The sequence below is a fragment of the Diadema antillarum genome, unplaced genomic scaffold, assembly GCF_040938485.1.
Source record: "Diadema antillarum isolate AM-2024a unplaced genomic scaffold, OU_Dant_1.0 seq00000853_RagTag, whole genome shotgun sequence".
Classification (NCBI taxonomy): Eukaryota; Metazoa; Echinodermata; class Echinoidea; order Diadematoida; family Diadematidae; genus Diadema; species Diadema antillarum.
In genome coordinates this window covers 106,215-126,130 of record NW_027271724.1, presented here as the reverse complement: position 1 = coordinate 126,130, position 19,916 = coordinate 106,215, and the positions used below count along the sequence as shown (strand labels likewise).

Genomic DNA, 19,916 nt, shown 5'->3' with positions numbered 1-19,916 from the left:
TGGCAGTGCAGTATGGTATGTTTCTTCATTAAGAAGATGATTTACTTTTAATTTAAAACTAACAATTGTGTTTTTCCCCATATAATACAGAGATCAAAGACTGTTGTATAGACAGAGAAGGGCCAAAGATAAACATGTCAGAACCCGTGGAAGCAGCCACAAATGGCGAACCTCTCACTAATGGTGAGATTCCAGGTATAGAGGAGACACCACACACACCATTGCAGAATGGACTGACAAATGGCCACAATGCAGAGTCGCCACCTGCCGTCAAAGGGCCGGACGCAGAGGCCAGGAGTGCACTCACCTCAAGTGAGAATCTTTAAACCTAACAAAGATCAATTCAGATCTTTTGCTCAATAGTGACTTTTTATAAACGTGATATGTATTACACTTCTGTTTACTACAGACTGTGAGATGTGCTATTGTGCTGCTTCAGGCAATGAATACATTCTTGCGTATTGTTTTTCGACCTTGTTCAATAAAATCATTATAGTCAACATAAAAAAAAACACTTTTTTTATTTGATAAGCTAGAAATTCAAAGAATTCTTATATGCACGTATGCATATTGTCAGTAATTGGTAATTGTCCCCGCCGAACGAGTTCGAGCAGGGGACTATGAAACGGGCTCCGTACGTGTGTGTGTCCGTGTGTCCGTCCGTCCGTCTGTCCGTCCGTCCGTCCGTGTGTCCGTGTGTCCGTGTGTGCGTCCGTGTGTGATCAAAATCTTCAATTTGCTACTTCTCTGTCATTTATGAGCCAATTTTGATTCTGTTTGCTTTATATGATAGCACTACATGGGAGCTTTGAAACTTCCACACAGAATTTCAGTCGTGACCTTTGACCTTGACCTTTGACCTATATTGTAAATTTTGCTACAAAATGCTACTCCTTCGCCATTTCTAACCCGATTTCGATTCCGTTTGCTTTATGTGATGGCACTAGGTGAGGGCTTCAAAACTTCTACACAGAATTTTGACCTTTGACTTCTTTGACCTTTAACCTTGATTTTTTGACCTACAGTATATTGTACATTTTGCTACAAAATGCTACTCCTTCGCCATTTCTAACCCGATTTCGATTCCGTTTGCTTTATGTGATGGCACTAGGTGAGGGCTTCAAAACTTCTACACAGAATTTTGACCTTTGACTTCTTTGACCTTTGACCTTGATTTTTGACCTATATTGTACATTTTGCTACGAAATGCTACTCCTTCGCCATTTTTAACCCGATTTCGATTCCGTTTGCTTTATATGATGGCACTAGTTGAGGGCTTCAAAACTTCTACACAGAATTTTGACCTTTGACTTCTTTGACCTTTGACCTTGATTTTTGACCTATATTGTGCATTTTGCTACAGAATGCTACTCCTGCGCCATTTCTAACCCGATTTCGATTCCGTTTGCTTTATGTGATAGCACTAGGTGAGGGCTTCAAAACTTCTACACAGAATTTTGACCTTTGTCTTCTTTGACCTTTGACCTTGATTTTTGACCTATATTGTACATTGGCTACAAAATGCTACTCCTTCGCCATTTCTAACCCAATTTCGATTCCATTTGCTTTATGTGATGGCACTAGGTGAGGGCTTCAAAACTTCTACACAGAATTTTGACCTTTGACTTCTTTGACCTTTGACCTTGTTTTTTTACCTATATTGCACATTTTGTTACAAAATGCTACTTCCGGCGGGGACATATGTTACGCACCGCGTAATTTCTACTTTTCCTTGTTTCCTTCTGATTTAACTACAGAGACCACATTACAGGACAGGATACTTTAATTTAATGAGTATTAACTGATATAATTCTATAGGCAAAGCAGTTCAAACATGGATCACAAAACAACTGTGTCCCTTCAAATAAAGAAGAAAATAACAAGGTCCAAAACGATCCTCTGTCATTAATGATGTTTACAAGCCACAAATGCAGAAACTGGGATAACTAAAAGATGCAGCTGTTGCAAGCTACTCTAGTATGTAAGGGACCTTGACATTGAACTGAGTTTGTTTGTTTCTGAGCAGGAGCGGGACGAATGACAGGAACCCCGGCCACAGACTCACAGCAGACCAACGGGGAACTCCTCATGAATGGAGACATGCTGAACGGAGACCTGGGGCTGGAAAGTGGCTCGCCTACGCAGGGCTTAGACGAGCCAACCCCTATACATATAGATTATGTAAGCCTCAAATAATTGCTCTTGCTACAAATGACTGATCATGGCGAAGCAAATGACCAGAAAATTGTCTCAGCATTGCTATAGTAACAAAATCAACAATGTGGCATTGTAATAGTTTGGTATGCTGTTTTCTTCTTTCTCTCAAATATGTTGTTCGTGTATTAAATATATACACCTGTATCATCATTGTTGACCTTGCACTTATCATGCTTTTCTCTTCTGTAATGAAGTCTGATCAAAGTTTAATATCAATGTTTTGTCTGTTTTATATAGAGACATTTCATTTGTGTACTGTAATATGGAAATTTGCACAGTGTTCAAATTTTCACACATTTCGTTCAACCAGAAAGCATCAGGAAAATAAAAGCAAATGAATATTTTTGCTTGCTGTATGTTTCAGTACTTCAAGTCTTGATTCTGCAGAATTAAAAACATGCAAAACTCATCTTGCCTGGCCGACCATGAAATATTACTCACATGAAAATATCCACTTTTGCTGTATATTATTTGTTCTGTTTCAATGTGTTGATTTGTATGTTCTCATACAGGTTGAGTTTGTTAAGCAGAGAGTGGTACTGTCCACCTTGAAGCCTGAACTCTGGACTGATGCCCACCTCTCCACCATAGAGGCCTTCTTTGACCCCTCCTCCCTAGAGCGGCTCCTCACCGTGTTCATCGACCCCCAGATGGGTCTGGTTGTCTGCAACACCATCCCCCCGCAGGCGGTGGAGGAGCTGTGCTACTTCATCCGCCGGCCTGGGGTGAGGGTGACCGCATCCAACGTGGAGAAGGTGGTGCAGTACGGAACCGTGCGCAGCGGCCACGTGGAGAGCCTGCTACGCATCATGCACAGCATTTTCGCCCCGCTCTTCTTCGACAATACCACCTGGCCCGACAGTATCCTTTCACATTTTGTCCACTTATTATTTCCAGAAGCTTGATCAATCAAATCAACTATTAAATCTCATAGGAATTTGATGTATTCACAGATGAAAACCTAGAACCATGAACCTGTAGTCTGTATCAATTTACAATTATTTGCTTCTTGAGAAAGGTGTCAGAGTGCAATTTTCTGAAGTACTTTCCTGTCAAATCTTACGTTTTTATATGGTTTAAAGAATCTGTCTACCATTTGTTTTTATGCTATACCTTTGTTGTATACATTAAAAGCGTCCATGGTATAGTCATTGGAAAAAAAAAAAACAACAGCAATTATATTAGCTTGGTGTTTGCATTTGCCGAACACTAGTATGACTGTCTAAGCATTTGGTCTTCATTTCAGTTATGGGTTGTAGTATGATGGCAGTCAATAAATAAGTATTTGATACCAGAGCTTTTATCTTCATTGAAAGCAACCAACATCTCTTGATTTCTGATTTATTCAAGAAATGAAAATGATGATGATAAATGATTACTGGATATTCAAAAAATGTACCAGATCTTTGAAGATCATCTCTGTGGATACCAAGAACTTTGTTTCCTTAGCATTAACTTTCCCCCTTCCAACCAGGCATCAAGAATGACTTCTCGGCCCAGCTTCACAGGTTTATGGCCAGTCTGACAGACACTCACTATAAGATCCAGGGCCACACTGTCCTCTACATCCCCAATGAGGGCCTCAACATTCCTGCAGAAAAAGCTGCCAAGGACAAGGAGCTGGTCCAACGTCTTGAAAGTAGGTCGAGTCCAGACGATTTTTACTCTGCAATGCTTATCAAATAATACCTTTTAGTGGCATGCATCCAGTTGAAGAGAGTATGCTTGTTATCTGCCGAGTGTGGAAAAGGATACACTCTCTACTACAGAAATAAAGTGTGAATAATGAACTCGCGTGCAAACTGCTACTGGAAAGAGATTTTCTTCGTTTTTTCCATTGTATATCCATACTTGATTACATCTGTTCTAACTATGAGCAATCCTTGTGGGCATGTTGTCAACAGCATTATTAAAGATGGTGTTCCTGAAAGGGTTTAGTTTTTGTCTGGAAATAGGTGTCTGTGTCCACTTTAAAATGACTTGCCAGTGATCCAGACAAGTAAAAGGCTCAACCATCTACCAGTGGAAAGCAAGAGATTATTACAAAGAGGGATGAAGGTTGAGGTGTGAATTTTCTTCCATTTGTCTCCATTTACAAATGAAATTTGTGAGATTGCAACTGCTGATCTATGATTTGAACAAACAGGTTGGGGGGGGGGGGGGGGGGGAGGAACCATGGGACACTAACACCAGGCTATCCCTGGTTATCAGGGAAAGCCTGCTGGTAGTGTTGCTGGCCGGATAGTAGCAGATGACAGGTTCGGGTCCCGTGGTTGCTTTTTTTCTGACATGTTTGTCAAAATGATAAATCAGCGGTTGTGATCTTACAAATTTCATCTACAGACTCTTGTTCAATTCATACACTCTCTGTTCAGGGTCATTTCCCCTCTACTACTTTACCAAGTTCTTTGAGTGAGAAATGCTTGAAATTGGCTTACTTTCAAAAAATTAATGTCATCATCTTCAGAGGAAATTCAACAATTATTGCAAAATCTGAACATTTTCCATTCCTGAACTAGCAAATTTTGCTTTATTTCAAAATAGAATAGTGCGTTTGTTAAATTTTGTATGATGAAAAGCAGACCCCACTCTCTGTGACGAAAACTGTAGCATGTTTCCCATTCTTTGTCTGCCCAGCTGCCATGGTCCACTGGACCAGACAAATCAAAGAGGTCCTGGCCTCGCAGGACGCCATCGAGACCTCGGAGAACGCCGGGCCACTGGAGGAGATCCAGTTCTGGCGCAGCAGGTGCCAGGATCTGTCGGGGATCAGCGAACAGCTCCAGAAGGATGGAGTTCTCCGGGTGCAGAGCATCCTGGAGCTCTCCAAGTCCTCCTACGTCAAGCCTTTCAAGAAGCTGTCCAAACTCATTCAGGTATTTTTTTACTTTATTTCTGACTGTTCCTGCTATTACTGTCTCCATGGCACTTCAAATGCTGTGGAACATCATCATCATTATTAAAACGGTATTTTAGTTTGGTCCGCCTGCCCAGAAAGTTCGCTGTTGTCAGCTTTTGCTTCAATACTGCCAATACATCGCACATGCACAAGGTCAAGGTTGCGCAACTAAAGACGAACAAACAGTCACACAAACATAACAAAACAAAAACAACCAGTAACAACAACAACAAAACCAAGTGGCGAGTGTAATGTTGGAAGCAATTGATGCCATTCAGATAATGGGAGTTATTTATAATTGTTGGCTGTATTCTTTCTTTCTTTGTTGCTTAGGTGGCTGAACACAAACACCATGCTCCTGCACTTTCCTCTTGTTTTTTTTTGCGGTGGAAAGTATAAATATTGGATAAAACGGCCAGTCTTGACTGGATTGAATATGCTCATTCCTATAAATTTCATTAAAAAAAGAAAATCCCCAGGTGTTATGACTTGCATGAATTACCATTTCTGAATGCTCGTCTTCCCATTTTCCCACAGGATGGGTCAGCCCAAGCACAGAGCAATCTCAAGTTTCTCTCCACCTTATCGGAGAAGTGTGAGGAGCTAAACAAGGCCAAGCCAGCGGACATCCCCGGGCTACTCCCCGGCATCATCAACAGGATCAGGATGATCTGGGTCAACTCGGACCACTACAAAAGCAGGGAGAGACTGACCGGCTTGTTCAGAAAGGTCAGCAGAGGATTATTGCAATTGACCCCTTGTTTTAAAATGTGACCTTTTAGTAACCATTTACATATTAAAGCAAATAATTCTGCTGAGGTATTTTTCTGGGGCAATGTGTAATGGATAGCCTCTCGTAATGAAAATGCATTGCCTCTTGTAGCCTCTTGCATGGATATATTGCTGGACATTGTAACAGCTTTTGAACATGCCTACCCTAAGTCAAATGAAGTTATGAAACATGATGACAAAGTGAATTCCTCAATCATCAGAAATGTGAATTCATCTAGTTGTGGACCTCATGAATTGATGTTGATCATTCATTACTTTAATGAAATATTGTCAAGGCACACATCGATGTAGCTAGACAGTAAGCATTGTTGCGAAAAAATTTTAATGTACTGAATGAAGAGTGAAAGAAAATGTGTCAAATCTTATATTCTGTGTGCTATGTAATGTTTATTTGTTTCATTCTTTGTGTTGCGAATGTACAGGTTAGCAATGAGATCATTAAGCGCTGCTGCAAGGACGTGAACCTGGACAAGTTGTTTGACGGTTGTGTCAAGTCTTCTATGAGGAGTCTGCACAACTGCATTGAGTGCTGCCGCCAATGGAAGGAGCAATACTCTTGGGTATGTCCCTCACTCAATTCAGAGTTGATGGTTTTATTTCTGCAATGCGAGCTGGTTTAGCTGTATTCATTCAGATAGAAAATGGCAAGATATTGGTACAGATGAAGACAGTGATGTTTTCGGAGTACTGCATATTTAGAGCGATATTGGACCAGTGAAATTTAAATCAAGTGTATTCAGAGTTAATCATTAGATGTTGCTGTTGTTGTTGAAGTACAAATTGATCGGTGGGTATAGTGTATTGAAGAGAGAGCTTAGAGATTATGTATGTGACATACAAAGACAACACCAAATAGAGAAGTAGAAACTGGATTAGCAAAACTACAATGTTTGTTTTAATACTTAGTTTCCATTCTCATTACTTAGTATCCAATAAATATGTATGATCACAGGAAGACACAGTAGATGATGAAGATGACCATTACTATTAACTTCACTGGTTCTTTCTTATTAATGCTATGTCATTCCGAAAAGATGCTTACACCTTGATAGCAAGCCCAGAACAAATTAATACTGACACAAATATTTTGATTTTACTTCTGGAGTCTCCGAAAGAGAGTGCATTGAAAGACCTGTTTGTGCATGCGCAGTCATATCGCTTTTCTACACACATGTATGAGGAAGTAGCTTCCGTAATGTAATCAAATTTATTCGGGGTTTTTTGTTGCGTTTTTCGCGGTACAAACGGATCTGGAATCTAGCAGCAGTGAAATTTAAATTTCCATGATGTTGCCGGATCATACTAACACAAATATTTTGACTAAACTACTGAGACACTGCAGGGAATAATTTTCCTGGTATCGCATCGCAATTTGCTATGCATTTTTACACCACTGCTACACAAACTAACTTTTGTGTAGCAGTTTTCTTACATAGAAGTGTACAGGATATCATTGAAGATATTTTTCATCAGCTGAAAGTGCTAATCAAATTTGAGTTTGAAAATTATTCCCTGCACTGTTTCATTCCCTAATACAGATTCGCCAGATGCACCACAGGTTCTCCAGCGATGGCTGGGTGCTGGACCAGAGCAGCATCTTTGCACAGGTGGATGCCTTTGTCCAGAGGTGTAAGGACCTCCTGGAGGTAAGCTCCCATCTACTCAACTCTTTTACCTTTCAGACTATTATATCCCTGGAGAATGGATTCCTGGGCTAAATGACAACCGGCATTAAAAAAAAACAAAAAAAACCTGCAATTAATTGATGATGATTTTAAATTTACTCACATAATGATGCGTCATTACCTAAGGGCTGGTTTTCTTGTTTTGTTTTGTTTGTTTTTTGCCACAGTGCATAATTGAAACAAGAGAAGTGCATTTTGATACCAGATGATGTGGCTCTTCAAGTAAAATAATGTATAGAGTGTGAATGGTACATGTTCTCTGTTTATGTTTATTTTCTATCAATATTGTAAATACACTAATAGGGAATGTCAGTTATCAAACTTGCACATCGTTCTGTTTCTTCAACCAATAGGTCTGCGAGTGTCAGATCCACTTTGGCCGAATGGACGATGGCGACAAGACGCCGATGCCCACTTTTGCCGGTCAGCGGGGGCCGGAGGTGACCAGGGGCCTGCTGGAGATCGAGGCGGCCTTCGACAAGAACCTCCTGATCCTGAAGAACGTGAAGAAGACGATCCTGGACGTCAAAGCGACATCCTGGCACGATGACTACAACAAGTGAGCAAAAGAGATCAAATATGTCACTCTTGTCTTATTACAGTTTGTTTCTCTTCATAAAAGACCACGATTAAGTATCAATACTACAATTGTAGCATGTAATGCTAAAGTGCTGCGTGATTTCCAACTTAGCACAAGAAACTTGATTGCATTAGCTGAGGACAGATTTATCATGCTAGATTGTGGCAGTGGTAGACTGCAAGAACACCATTATGAATTCTAAGACATATTGGTTCAACTACATGTCAGTCATTGAGGATCACCCATTATGATTAGAATTCATCTTGGGGGTGTGGATGAAATAAAAATCAATTCTTATTTGTTAGCTAATTCATGAGCTCCACCTACAGTACTCATTTTGCTTTAAAAAAAAACATATTTTCATGATAGATTAGGTAGTTTATTTTGCAGTTACTAATATCTTGGACCTGTTGATTGACAAACTTTATTGCAACAGGTTTCGAGCGGGCATCAAGGACCTGGAAGTGATGATGCAGAATGTGATCACCACGGCTTTTGAGACTGTGAAGACAGTGGAGCAAGGGGTGGAGCTCCTGGATGCATTCCAACATCTCTCCTCCAGGGAGGTAAGGATTAGTCTTCCATGTACCCATTGCTCCCCGAGCAGAAAGGCTTTGCTAAAGACTGTATGTTCAGAAGAAAACTATCAGATTGTAGTGGGTGGGGTTTTTGTTTTCCATTTACACATTTACAAGAACACAAGATGTTATAGAGACATCCACTTGTCAAAACATGGGTCTTTCCTTCATAGTCTTTTGGGTCTTTTCTTCTCACTTGGGTACCAGCTATTCAATATCTTCTGTCTGGCAGTACAATAGAAGTATGATGTTTCTTCCTGTTTGTGGTGGGTAACCATAACTGAGCTTTAATTTGGCTCTAGTTATGATGTGTACTTAAAGTTACAATTGTTCCCCCCCCCCAAGACTCCAACTCTCCCATTTTCGTAGGGACACCTCCCGCCTTGAGGCCATTTTTGCAAAATCTCTGACTCTCCTGCTTGATTTCAACTTTCTCCCACTGTAGCGTTATGTCTCCCAGTTAAGATGCATTTTCTCCCATTTCAGATTTCAGTTTTCTACCACTCAGTTTATTTTTGTCATATATGTTAAAAAATAGGACAAAATAGCACCAGAGATTATCTACAACGTATAACCCCAGCACTTCAAGGGCCCTATAGGGGGCTCTGGACTCAAGCTGCAAAGGTTGTCACGCTTTGCACTTGTGAGTACATGCACTCAATACCACATGCACATTGAGTAATACTCAATGTACATGTCGTATTGTGTGCATGTTTGTGCGATTGGAGTCTCCAGTTCCCTAGGGGGTCCAGGGAGGAGAATCTCCAGTTTAAGAGATGCTTGGAGTTGAAGTCTCTACCCCCCCCCCCCCCATTCTCTAAAGTGTCATAAGGATCTCTGGAAGATGAATGTCTGTTTTATGACTCTCTTTGATGGCAGGCGATCCGAAGGACCATCGACAAGAAGACAGTGGAGATCTACCAGCTGTTCAATGATGAGCTGAACGCCGTCAAGAAAGAGTTCACCCGCAAGGTGTCCGACCTCGGTTTCCTGAAGCCCCGCTACGCTGGCCAGGCTCACTGGGCCAGGTCCCTCAAGCGGAGAATAGACAGATCCATGGAGGTGAGAAATTTACCCCGGTGCTGTAAACGTCAAAATTTTCGCGTGGTTAATTTTTTCACGCTGAGCAACTCAACATACTTGTGGATTCTTGAATTTGTGCTGCACAATTATTGTCAACCCATTCAAAACGTGCAGAGAAAATGTGAAGATATTGTTGTGCAGTTAAGAATTCGTGCTAAGTACAAAGTAGTGTGAAATACGTGAAAATTAATGTACTGCGAAAATTTCTGCATTTACAGTAATCTACCACATGTTGTCAAATCAAAGTTATAGCCCCTTACAACTTGCAAGATCTTGATGTGTAGATAATTTTAATCTTATCAGTAGGTCAGAACAGAAGTATGAGGAGGATGGAAGTTGCATGTTTCCAAAGTAGGGTAAACATTTTTTTTGTCCCTCATGTTAGTCATCTACACAGTTATGTGCAATTGTAAACCAATTTAAACCATTGCTTGTATAACCCCAAAGCTTGTCCAGGCATAAACTAAGTTTAATCCCCCCAAATCTTACACTGTATATCAAAATACTGTAAAATTGGAAATTTATGCAATGTGAAAATCTTCATGTTTTGTATGTAACATGAAACTAGCGTGAAAGTATATTAGGTTAGCAAAGTTTTTGCTTGTTATATGTAGTACTGATACTATTTCATATTTTGAGTCTGCAGAAGTATATCATCTTACTTGGCAGACCACGAAAAAAAAAATGTCCACTAGGGTTGTGCAGTAGTTGAAACAGTGGTTTAAATGTGCACGCTATTCTGTACAAATTCTGAGCCTAGTCTACATCAGTTATTTGGCATACATTTCGTGGATGTTTGCATATATGCTTTGAAATATTGTATCATCCACATCGCCAGGTGCTGAACAAAGCGTACTTCCTGCCCCAAATTGGAAGCGGCGCCGAGACGCGGACCCAGTACAACCAGCTCAGCACCGCCCTCGACGAGTTCATCCGTAAGACGTTCAACGAGTGGGCGGCGACCGTTGACAAGGACTCCATCAAGCTGTTGGACAGCCCCCTCTTGTGTCGAAGCATGGAGAAGATGGCCATGTTGGATGTGAACTTTGACAGGTGAGCTGGTGGCTGGAAGCATGGGTACAGTAATGTCTCTGCTTAATTAACCAGGAATGAGATTTTCTCCGAAAAATGAATTTTGTGCATGCCTTCCCAGTAATGAGCGTATCAGTGTAACCATTGTACTTGTGTTTTCTCATACGGTATACACATTAAGTAACACAGATTTTTATAATGAATGATACTTTAAGAAGTCTGACTTTTGTGCAGTTTGTGATCTGTGTAGTTAATTGACTTGAATTTTTTTGTGTGTGTGACATCTAGTGGACATGGATTTATTTGTGTATTAATGTTACTTAATGTATTGATGTTACTAAATGTCTTCTGTGACCGGTGTCATAGGGATTAATTGCATGGTACTCCCCACTTAATTGTGCATTGTCAGTGGGAACAGAAATAATCTAAGGTATCAAAGAAATTACAATTTCATATTAACACATACTCTGCTCTAATGGGAGCCTTCCATCTTAAGCAATGTCATATCTGATGCCTTCTTGGTAATCAAGTAAAGTCCTGTGTACGTAGTATTCTGATTTGATAATTACTTCTTCAGCTTTATTGTTTAAAAACACAAGAGAGTAAGTGGGGGCAGGGGGTATTTGTTTTCTTTCTGTGTGTCTGTATGTGCACATATTTAGAGATGTTAAAAAAATGGTCAATGTTGAAACTTTCTACAAACTGCAGTATCGCCATGTCTATGATTACGTGATGTTTTCCACCAGGAACCTGCTGAAGATGTTCAACGAGATCCAGTACTGGGAGAAGCTCATGTTTGAGATCCCTCACTACGTCACAGAGGTCTACCAGAAGAGGGAGGACCTCCGCAATCTGCGGGAGAACGTCCTGCTGGTGGTCAGGGACTACAACAGGTTGGTCAAAAGCTCTTTCTATACCAGGGACTTTGGACAGTGTGCACAACACTATGGGGTTTTCTGTGCCAATCACCACTCAAAACACACACAGGGTTAAGGAGCATGCATGGATGGTGGTGGTTTGGACTTTCAGAGATTTAGCTACATGTATTATCGTCGTTGCACATGGCAGATTGTCATTAACATGCTTCCCTGTGCATGGCAGATTGTTGTTAACGCGCTTCCCTGTGCGCGGCAGAATGTTGTTATCCCTATGCGCACTCACAGACCCTAACGACAATCTGCCATACACACGACAATATGATATTGGTGTCTGCTCTCTGGTTCCTTAGAAACTTGCCAAATGGTTGATTCTTCCATCATGCCAAAGTTGTGCTTCACAGTTAACTTCCATTACACTTACACTTCACATCCTTTTGTAAGCAATGCAATGTGAGTCAAATTGCTTTATAATGCTGTAACTCATACTCAAGTCCTGCAGAATTTTATCAATTTATATGGAATATGGAATAAAGAGGAAGAATTGTTAACATTTTTATAGTGATACATTTATCCTAAGATCATACATGTGAATGTTCTAAAGTTCAACTATGCATACATCAAAGTGCGCCGATAAGAGTAAATTGCAAGGTTGACCCGTATACATACATTAGTCTATCTTTTCATCATTGACATGTACATTAACCTCCCCCTCCCACTTCCCATCCCACCCGTATTATCAGGATCATAGCTGCCTTATCCTTGGAGGAGAGAGGATTGTTCAAGGAGAGGATCAGACACCTGGATAAGAAGATCCACCCTGGTCTGACCAAACTCACCTGGGCCTCAAAGGGCATCTCAGACTTCTTCGTCAGTGAGTGCAGACTTCATGCTGGGAAGGTATGATGCGACTAAGAACAAAACGTAGCGATTACCTAGGTACAAAGATGGCAAGATGCTACACTTATTGCAAATAGATATTCATTGGATATTCTGGTATAGAAAATGGAAACTTTTTGTTTAAATTTGGTTTAATGTGCTCCGCATGAATTGCAGGTATTTGGTTCTTTTCTAACGACCAACTTTGAAATATTGTGGTTGCCGCCTTTTAACTCCTTAAAGTAGGTGCAGGTGCAAGCTGTCCTGAGGTAGTTTAGAGGAAGTGCAACCATTTAAAATTTATAGTTTTTGATACTATTTCTTCATAATTTGTTGAATTACTTTTGAGATTTACACATACAAACAAAATCCTCTCAACTCCTGAAACTGTGCAGGTGCAAGCCATCGTGGACGAGTACAAGATCGCAAACCTCACCATCTCGCGCAACTGCAAGCGTATCAGCGAGACGCTGCTGGTGAAGATCGATGGGAAGCGGATCTACGAGGACCTTGAGTTTGAGGAGGAGCAGCAGAGGCACCGGAGCAGCGCCACCAAGCGGCTGCAGACGATTCACGAGGAGATCGTCTCCACCATGAGGCAGACCTACGAGGTCTTCAGGGCAGACGGGCAAGAGGTAGGCTTCCCTTTGTCTCTGCATCTGTCTGTGTGTCTGTTTGTTTGTCTGTCTTTCTATATTTTTGGCTGTTATAGAATGGCGCTAGCCAAAAGTAGTGCAAAATATGCAAGAATAAATCTACCACAAATATTTCCACACTGGTTTACAGTATGTAGCAAAAAAAAAAGGGCTGCTGAAAACTGCTTATCCAATAGTGGTGAGCCAATGATGGAGTAAAATGGAGTCAAAATGGGCGTGAGCTTTCGATCCTAGCAGAATCTATGTCAGAGGCAATATGACAAACAGGCAGGGAAAGCAATCACATATAAGGGCTACACAAGACAAGATTGAACAGTCAGGGGAGGGCTGGTTACTGGTTTACAGTATTAGAATTATGGTGTTATGTTCTACCTTCTGGTTGGTAAACAAACTGAGTATCTAGTATTCCAAGCAATTACATGCATATCAACTGAAATGTGTGTAAACATACATGTGTGTAACATTTAAAATTTGTGTATGTACAGGTGCAGGGCTACTGGCACCGCTACACCGAGAAGATGGACAGGATGGTGGAGGAGGCCTTCAGACTCAATGTGAAATGGTCCCTCCAGGAGCTCTCTAGGGCCATCAATGGGGATGGCAAGAGCTCACCCAACCCTCTCTTCAGGGTGAAGGTGGTGCTGGACAAGACCAAGGTAGGTGTGGGATGATGATGGATGCTGTCATAGATACTGTAGATGGATGGATCAAAAACAGAACAAGAATTGATTGATGGCTAGATAGATGCATATGGATGAACAGATTGAAGATGGCTGGATATAGTACCAGGTTGATAAAACTGGCAATTGAAATTATTGTAATTGATAGAAATTGCTGTACAGTGATGAACAGGGCAAAGGAAAAGGGTATTAACTATCTAGTTGCATGTTGCCAGTATTCTTTACTGTTAGAGAGCTTTTCCTCTCAGGGACTCACAGCTACTGTCACTACATTAATTGCATTACGTTTGCAGATCATGATAATTTGGTGTTCTTCTTTTTATAGCATGTCTTGATGAGATTTTATACTTTGACATATTTCTCACTCAATCTGACTGAAGTCAGAGTATAAAAGGTATTATTGTTTACTTTTCTTGTTGCTGTTGATTCCATCAGGATGTAAATGCAGTTGGGGTTTTACTTTGTTTACATGTTTCTAGAAAGCAACAAAGGAAGGGATTATGATGATGGGGTACTTGATGTCGTAATTGACAGCTGTGTGTTCATTTGTGTTCATATGCAGTTTGTGATCAGAGATCCACAGAGTCAATTTCATGATTGAGCTTCATGTTTCATTCCCAACAGGTTGAGTTCTCACCAACGCTGAAGAATCTGGCCTTGATTGTCATGAACACGAGCAGCAAACTGACTGCCGCTGTGTCCGTCATCCACAGACTACCGGACCTTCTCACCAGGAAGAGATCACAGAAAGAGGTGAACGTTTGTGACTGGTCAAGACCGTGGATCTGCCCGGAACCAGTGGCAATTTGACCCTTGATATCTTTATTGGGGTCGATTAAAGCAGAAAAGACCGACCAAGATCTAAGATAACAATAAATGCTGTGTGGTGTTTTCCTGTTGTTTTAAATAACAAGAATTGTGGAATGAATTGAAAGTTTATAAATGAACTTGACAAGCAACTGATTTACAAGCTTCAGATATCTCTATTCAAATGCTCTCTGCACTTTCCTATTGCTCTGACAGAAAAGATTAATATTTGGCAGAAAGAAGGATATGCACTTGCAGACATCCCAACCATTCTGAATTTGGAGGAAAGAATCTGAATTTGGACTATTCCCAGCTCTTGTTTCAACAGGAGTGTCCTAGTTTTCTTGATAATATTACTACCTCTTGTTAAGTCTGCACTTAGAGCAAGATAAAAGTGAAAATTAAATGTGTTTAAACAAACCATAAAGAGTGAAATACCTAGATGTATTGCTGAGTATGATGCAGGTATGCTCATTGAATCTTTACACTGCATCTCTCTCTCCACTCTTCCTCAGCCCATCTATGTTGTCATAGAGAAGGATGAGGAAACGAAGAAGATCCAGAAGAGCATCAATGCAGGGATGCAAGCCAACGCCCAACACCTCATGAACTACTTGAGCACGTGGGATGGGTAAGTTCACTGTCAGCACATCAGTTGAGAGTGATAAGGGGTTAAGTTGCCTCTAAAGCCATAGTGTTCGAGGTAACTTGATGCCCTTCTCATTCTCACTTGACGACTTTATGATGACTTGGTTCACATTTCGGGGGATTTACCCAAATAAACGTGTGGATTCAGTGAGTGCAGCAATATGAGTGGAACAGGTCAGTGAAGTTTTGGGTGGATTCCCGTATAAGCTAACAAGAATAGGATGCTCATTTTAGTGCATGACACATATACATTCGTGAGACCTGGCAGTGCATCACAATTTAGAGCTTCAGCCTGCAGAATAATTCCTCTCAATTCTTTAAATCTATCACCATGTTTTCATGGATTTCTCTCATCTTTTCAGTCACACCACTAAGTGGATTATGAAATGATTCTTCAATCTTCAGCGAACCTCATACTGGAATGTTAATGGGACAATGTATTTAATTGCGAGTCCAAAATGCGCTGAAAAATGTTGAATCTGTTTCATGTTGAGGTAGCGATTGTAGTGTACGGTTCCATGCAGTTGACAAACTCAGATCATGACCAGGAATTATGGAAATCAACTTTTATCATTGGGCATCTCGTTTCGAAATGGCATTCGTACTATTGCCATGATGACAATGGCTAGTTGCTGTAGGTGACAGCATTCATATGACCGCAGGATACTGCAGCAATGTAGCTTTATTTGAGGTTTAACCAGCGATTTGATATATGATTGTGTCCTAATGTCATCCCATGTCTTCGTTCTGACTACAGCTATAGCGAGATCTGGGAGGTAAACAAGGATGCCTTCATCAGGAGATACCAGAAATGTGAACCACCCGTCTCATCCTTCGATGCTGATATTGCCAGGTAAGAACGAACGTCACCTGTCCCACAGAAGGGCCCTCGCTTGAAATGTAGATCCAACATTGAAAATTTTCTTTGTGACATAATTTAAGAAAGTGTTTTAAAGCTCTTTCATATGATGTATTCATCATTTTTTGTTTGTGTGTGTGATTTTTCAGACACACAGTCCTTACACCCTTCTTCCGGGCAGGTGATGAGAAGGGCATGTCCTCAGATACATTAGATTTATTCCCCTTTGTGGCAATGTTTTGATTGAAGTTACAGCTTTAAATCAAATGGTGATAACTGTGGATAAAACTACTCATCATCAAGCACCAGTTTGATTAGCAGTAAATGGTTGCAAGATATACCTGACCTCCACTCTTTGAATGTATATAGGGAAACAGACACACAAACTGAAGAAGAGAAATCACTTTAAAGTCCCTCAGTTCATATGTTCCCAACAGTGTCTTTATCCTCAGAGTAAAAAGTTTATTCCATACATTGTGCCTCTGTTTGATTATGCGCTCTCTTTCTATGAATTTGCTTCTCTTTAAACTTTGACATCCAGATACACTGAGGTGGCCAACAACGTTCAGAAGGAGGAGACTGTGCTCAACATTCAGTTTGTCATGCTGGATTGCTCCCCACTCAAGTTTGCCCTGCTCAGCCACTGCAACGAGTGGCAGAACAAGTTCACCACTCTCCTGGCCCAGATGGCCGGCCAGAAGCTGAGCGACCTCCACAAGTTCCTCAACGAGAACCAAGAGAAGTATATATGGATGGATGGATGGGTTTCCATGGTGATGGTGATGGTAGTGCTGGTGGTGGTGGTAGTGATCAATGATGAAATTTACACTTATTGTAGTGCTCATGCAGATTGGTACTTGGCTGTTTTAGTAATCACGAGGATTGGGTAGTGCCTCAATAAAGAAAATGATGAAAATGATCAAGTAATAGTGAATATATAGATTGTGATGATGTTGGATTTGGTGATGATGATGATGATGATGATGACAGTTTTTATTTAGTATATGGTGATGGCAGTGGCAACAGTGACATCAGTGAAGTCAATAGAGTTGATGGCAATGATGATGATGATAAGGCATCAGTGGCAATCTTTGCCAAGGAGAACATTTGTATGAAAAAGGATGACAATTTGCTCAAATTATTTAGGATTATAGCCTCAACAACATGTGGCTGATTTCTTATGGCTGCTGTCTCAAGAGGAAAATCATTCTAGAAAAAATGGCAGCTGATAAACATTACACCAGAGGAAATGTATATGATGTTGAAAGTTTAAGTGTATCATTATCTTTTGAACTCTTCAATGGAGCCTTTCAAATGAGGGATTCTTTTTTGAAGATGGTTTGGACTCTAAATGCCGATGTCCTCCAAATCCTCATCAACTCCAGACTGAGCAAGCCTCCCCAGACCCTGGATGAACTGGGAGACAGCCTTGAGCTGCTGGAGACCCTCCAGAAAGACCAATCCAACATCGAGGCTCGCTTCCCGCCCCTCCACGACCAGTTCTCCATCTTGGAGAAGTACGATGTGCCAATTCCAGACGACGTAAGTACCCAAGTTGCTCGTAGTTGTCGGATGGCATGAAGGATGTGCTATTGTTGAGGGTTTTTGTGTGTATGAATTGTGCTTTATTTACAGTCCAACCTCAGATATTCCAGCCATGTCTGGACTGGTGTCCATTTGGATAAGTGATATGGCCGAATAAGTGTGAAATGTTCAAGCACGACACTTAAATAAGTTGTGTTGGGAATATGCATGAGGCAATGTTAATTTTTACTATTCACTATGATGATTTACATGATATTTGCATGTTTGATAATCAAAATAATGTTGAAATGAAGTATTAGTGGAAATACATCTTCTCTTTGGTCTCTGTTCTTATAGCAACAGTATTTTGTACTGAAAATGCAAAGACAAATGGATGCCAGTCCATGCCCAGATAATAGAGAGATCTAGAAAAGTGATTACCAGATAATGGAGGTTAGGCAGTATATTTGGAAGCAAACAAGTTACACACTCATCTTTTCTCTCCTCAATTTGATGCCATTCAGGTGCGACAGACTCTGGATGAGCTGGGCAATGAGTGGGTGGCGTTCCAGCAGTGTCTGATCGACAGCGATGTCATGCTGAAGAAACACAAGGAAAAGTTCAAGACGGGTCTGATCCACTCAGCGGAGGAGTTCAAGAAGACCACGCACGCCCTCCTGGAAGACTTCCAGACTAATGGTGAGTCTGGACTGTTGCCTTCACACATAACTTAGTGTCTTTATTTCCTTCTTAAAGGGGCATAGTCCCGGTAGTGTAGAGGGCGCTGTTGATGATACTGCAGATCACCGTTAGCATTGATACGAAGATTACCGAAGTTGAGCTGTCATCAAGAGTAAAGTGCGTAGGTGTTGCTAAGTAACGTTGCCTTCGTTGTCTTCTCTGCGCATCGCGCAGTCTGTAGCAATGCCAGGGTGCGTGCATATGTGCTTGTTATTATGACATCACAAAAGAAGTTTGCTAAAGCTGTCATCCCCCTCAGCCGAATCATGAGCCGAACTGTGATCGGACCACTGACTACAGTGAATCGGACTTCTTCGGACTCGGGAAAGTGGGCCAAAGCGTAAGCGCCAAAGAGGAGTCGATAGCGTAGGTCTCTATAGGAAACTTGCGCCGTGCGCCCGCATACGCATTTGACTAAAACACCGGGACCATGCACGTTTAATGATTGTGAAGATGAAAAACAGATTGAACTAGGATTACCAGCAGTACGGATTCCTGTTTATGAGCATCAAAATGTCTACAACAACCTGAAATATCAAGAGGCACTGAATCTGTTTTATTCTGTCAGGTTTAGGATTCACTGGTCAAGATATCCACTCGCACATTTCTTTGATTTACCGTTAATGTGCCCAAGTGCTCACCTTAACTTACCAAGCTTTTGTCATCAGTAATCCATCCAAACTTAACCTAGTTGTAAAGTCAGCAAGCCTATTCAAGTGTAGCATTGTGTCTCAGGCCAACAGGAAGGACATAGTTCCACACTAAGAATCAGAGGGATTAGGTAATCTTTACATGTATTGACAGTTTGTTTCCAGACATCTGTGCCAGTGGGCAAACAATGCACAGTAAGGGTTACTCCACACAGATGTCCCAAATAAAATAACTGTTGTAATGAAAGTTTACGTTCCCACTGATTTGTGGAGCATCATGATGCTTTCCACTTTTACAGTGTTTCACAGTAGTGGGTTTGTGAACCTTATATCCTAGCATTGTAGAAAGCTACTTCTAAATGCTGATAGACTGGCATGGCAAGTTATGGAAAGTACAGAGGTACATTCATATTATTCCGTTGAGGATGGGCTGATTTTGCTACAACCATGCATTTCTTATGTACACCTTCCCGAGTATACTCAAGACTTGTCCTCAATTGGTTAAAGAAGTTTACACAAACTTTATTTTCCTGACTTTCCCCAGGCCCCTTCAGCAGCCAGTTGAACTGTGATGATGCCCTGGCCTCCATTGCTGCCACCCGGGAGAAGGTCACTGATCTCAAGAAGCAAGAGGCCACCATCCGACGTGGGCTGAACATCTTCAAGATTGACCAGCCACCCTCCAAGGAGATCCAGCAGCTCGACAAGGTGGGTCTCTCAGTAGTTGCCTT

General features: G+C 41.1%; 1 protein-coding gene across 1 annotated transcript in view; it reads left to right on the top strand.

Moving 5' to 3' along the window:
• The window catches only part of LOC139740398 (dynein axonemal heavy chain 2-like), an 80,909-nt gene that overhangs the window by 908 nt on the left and 60,085 nt on the right, over positions 1-19,916 (top strand). The window contains exons 2-24 of the mRNA XM_071650991.1: positions 91-312; positions 2,027-2,181; positions 2,730-3,078; positions 3,692-3,856; positions 4,855-5,093; positions 5,654-5,845; positions 6,331-6,468; positions 7,447-7,554; positions 7,947-8,152; positions 8,610-8,739; positions 9,631-9,813; positions 10,673-10,887; positions 11,613-11,759; positions 12,485-12,641; positions 13,016-13,255; positions 13,762-13,932; positions 14,581-14,709; positions 15,279-15,394; positions 16,169-16,264; positions 16,812-17,012; positions 17,656-17,812; positions 18,319-18,493; positions 19,730-19,893. Of these exons, the coding sequence (XP_071507092.1) occupies positions 135-312; positions 2,027-2,181; positions 2,730-3,078; positions 3,692-3,856; positions 4,855-5,093; positions 5,654-5,845; positions 6,331-6,468; positions 7,447-7,554; positions 7,947-8,152; positions 8,610-8,739; positions 9,631-9,813; positions 10,673-10,887; positions 11,613-11,759; positions 12,485-12,641; positions 13,016-13,255; positions 13,762-13,932; positions 14,581-14,709; positions 15,279-15,394; positions 16,169-16,264; positions 16,812-17,012; positions 17,656-17,812; positions 18,319-18,493; positions 19,730-19,893 (4,011 nt within the window). The 5' untranslated portion in view covers positions 91-134. The remainder of the gene's footprint in view (positions 1-90; positions 313-2,026; positions 2,182-2,729; positions 3,079-3,691; positions 3,857-4,854; positions 5,094-5,653; positions 5,846-6,330; positions 6,469-7,446; positions 7,555-7,946; positions 8,153-8,609; positions 8,740-9,630; positions 9,814-10,672; positions 10,888-11,612; positions 11,760-12,484; positions 12,642-13,015; positions 13,256-13,761; positions 13,933-14,580; positions 14,710-15,278; positions 15,395-16,168; positions 16,265-16,811; positions 17,013-17,655; positions 17,813-18,318; positions 18,494-19,729; positions 19,894-19,916) is intronic.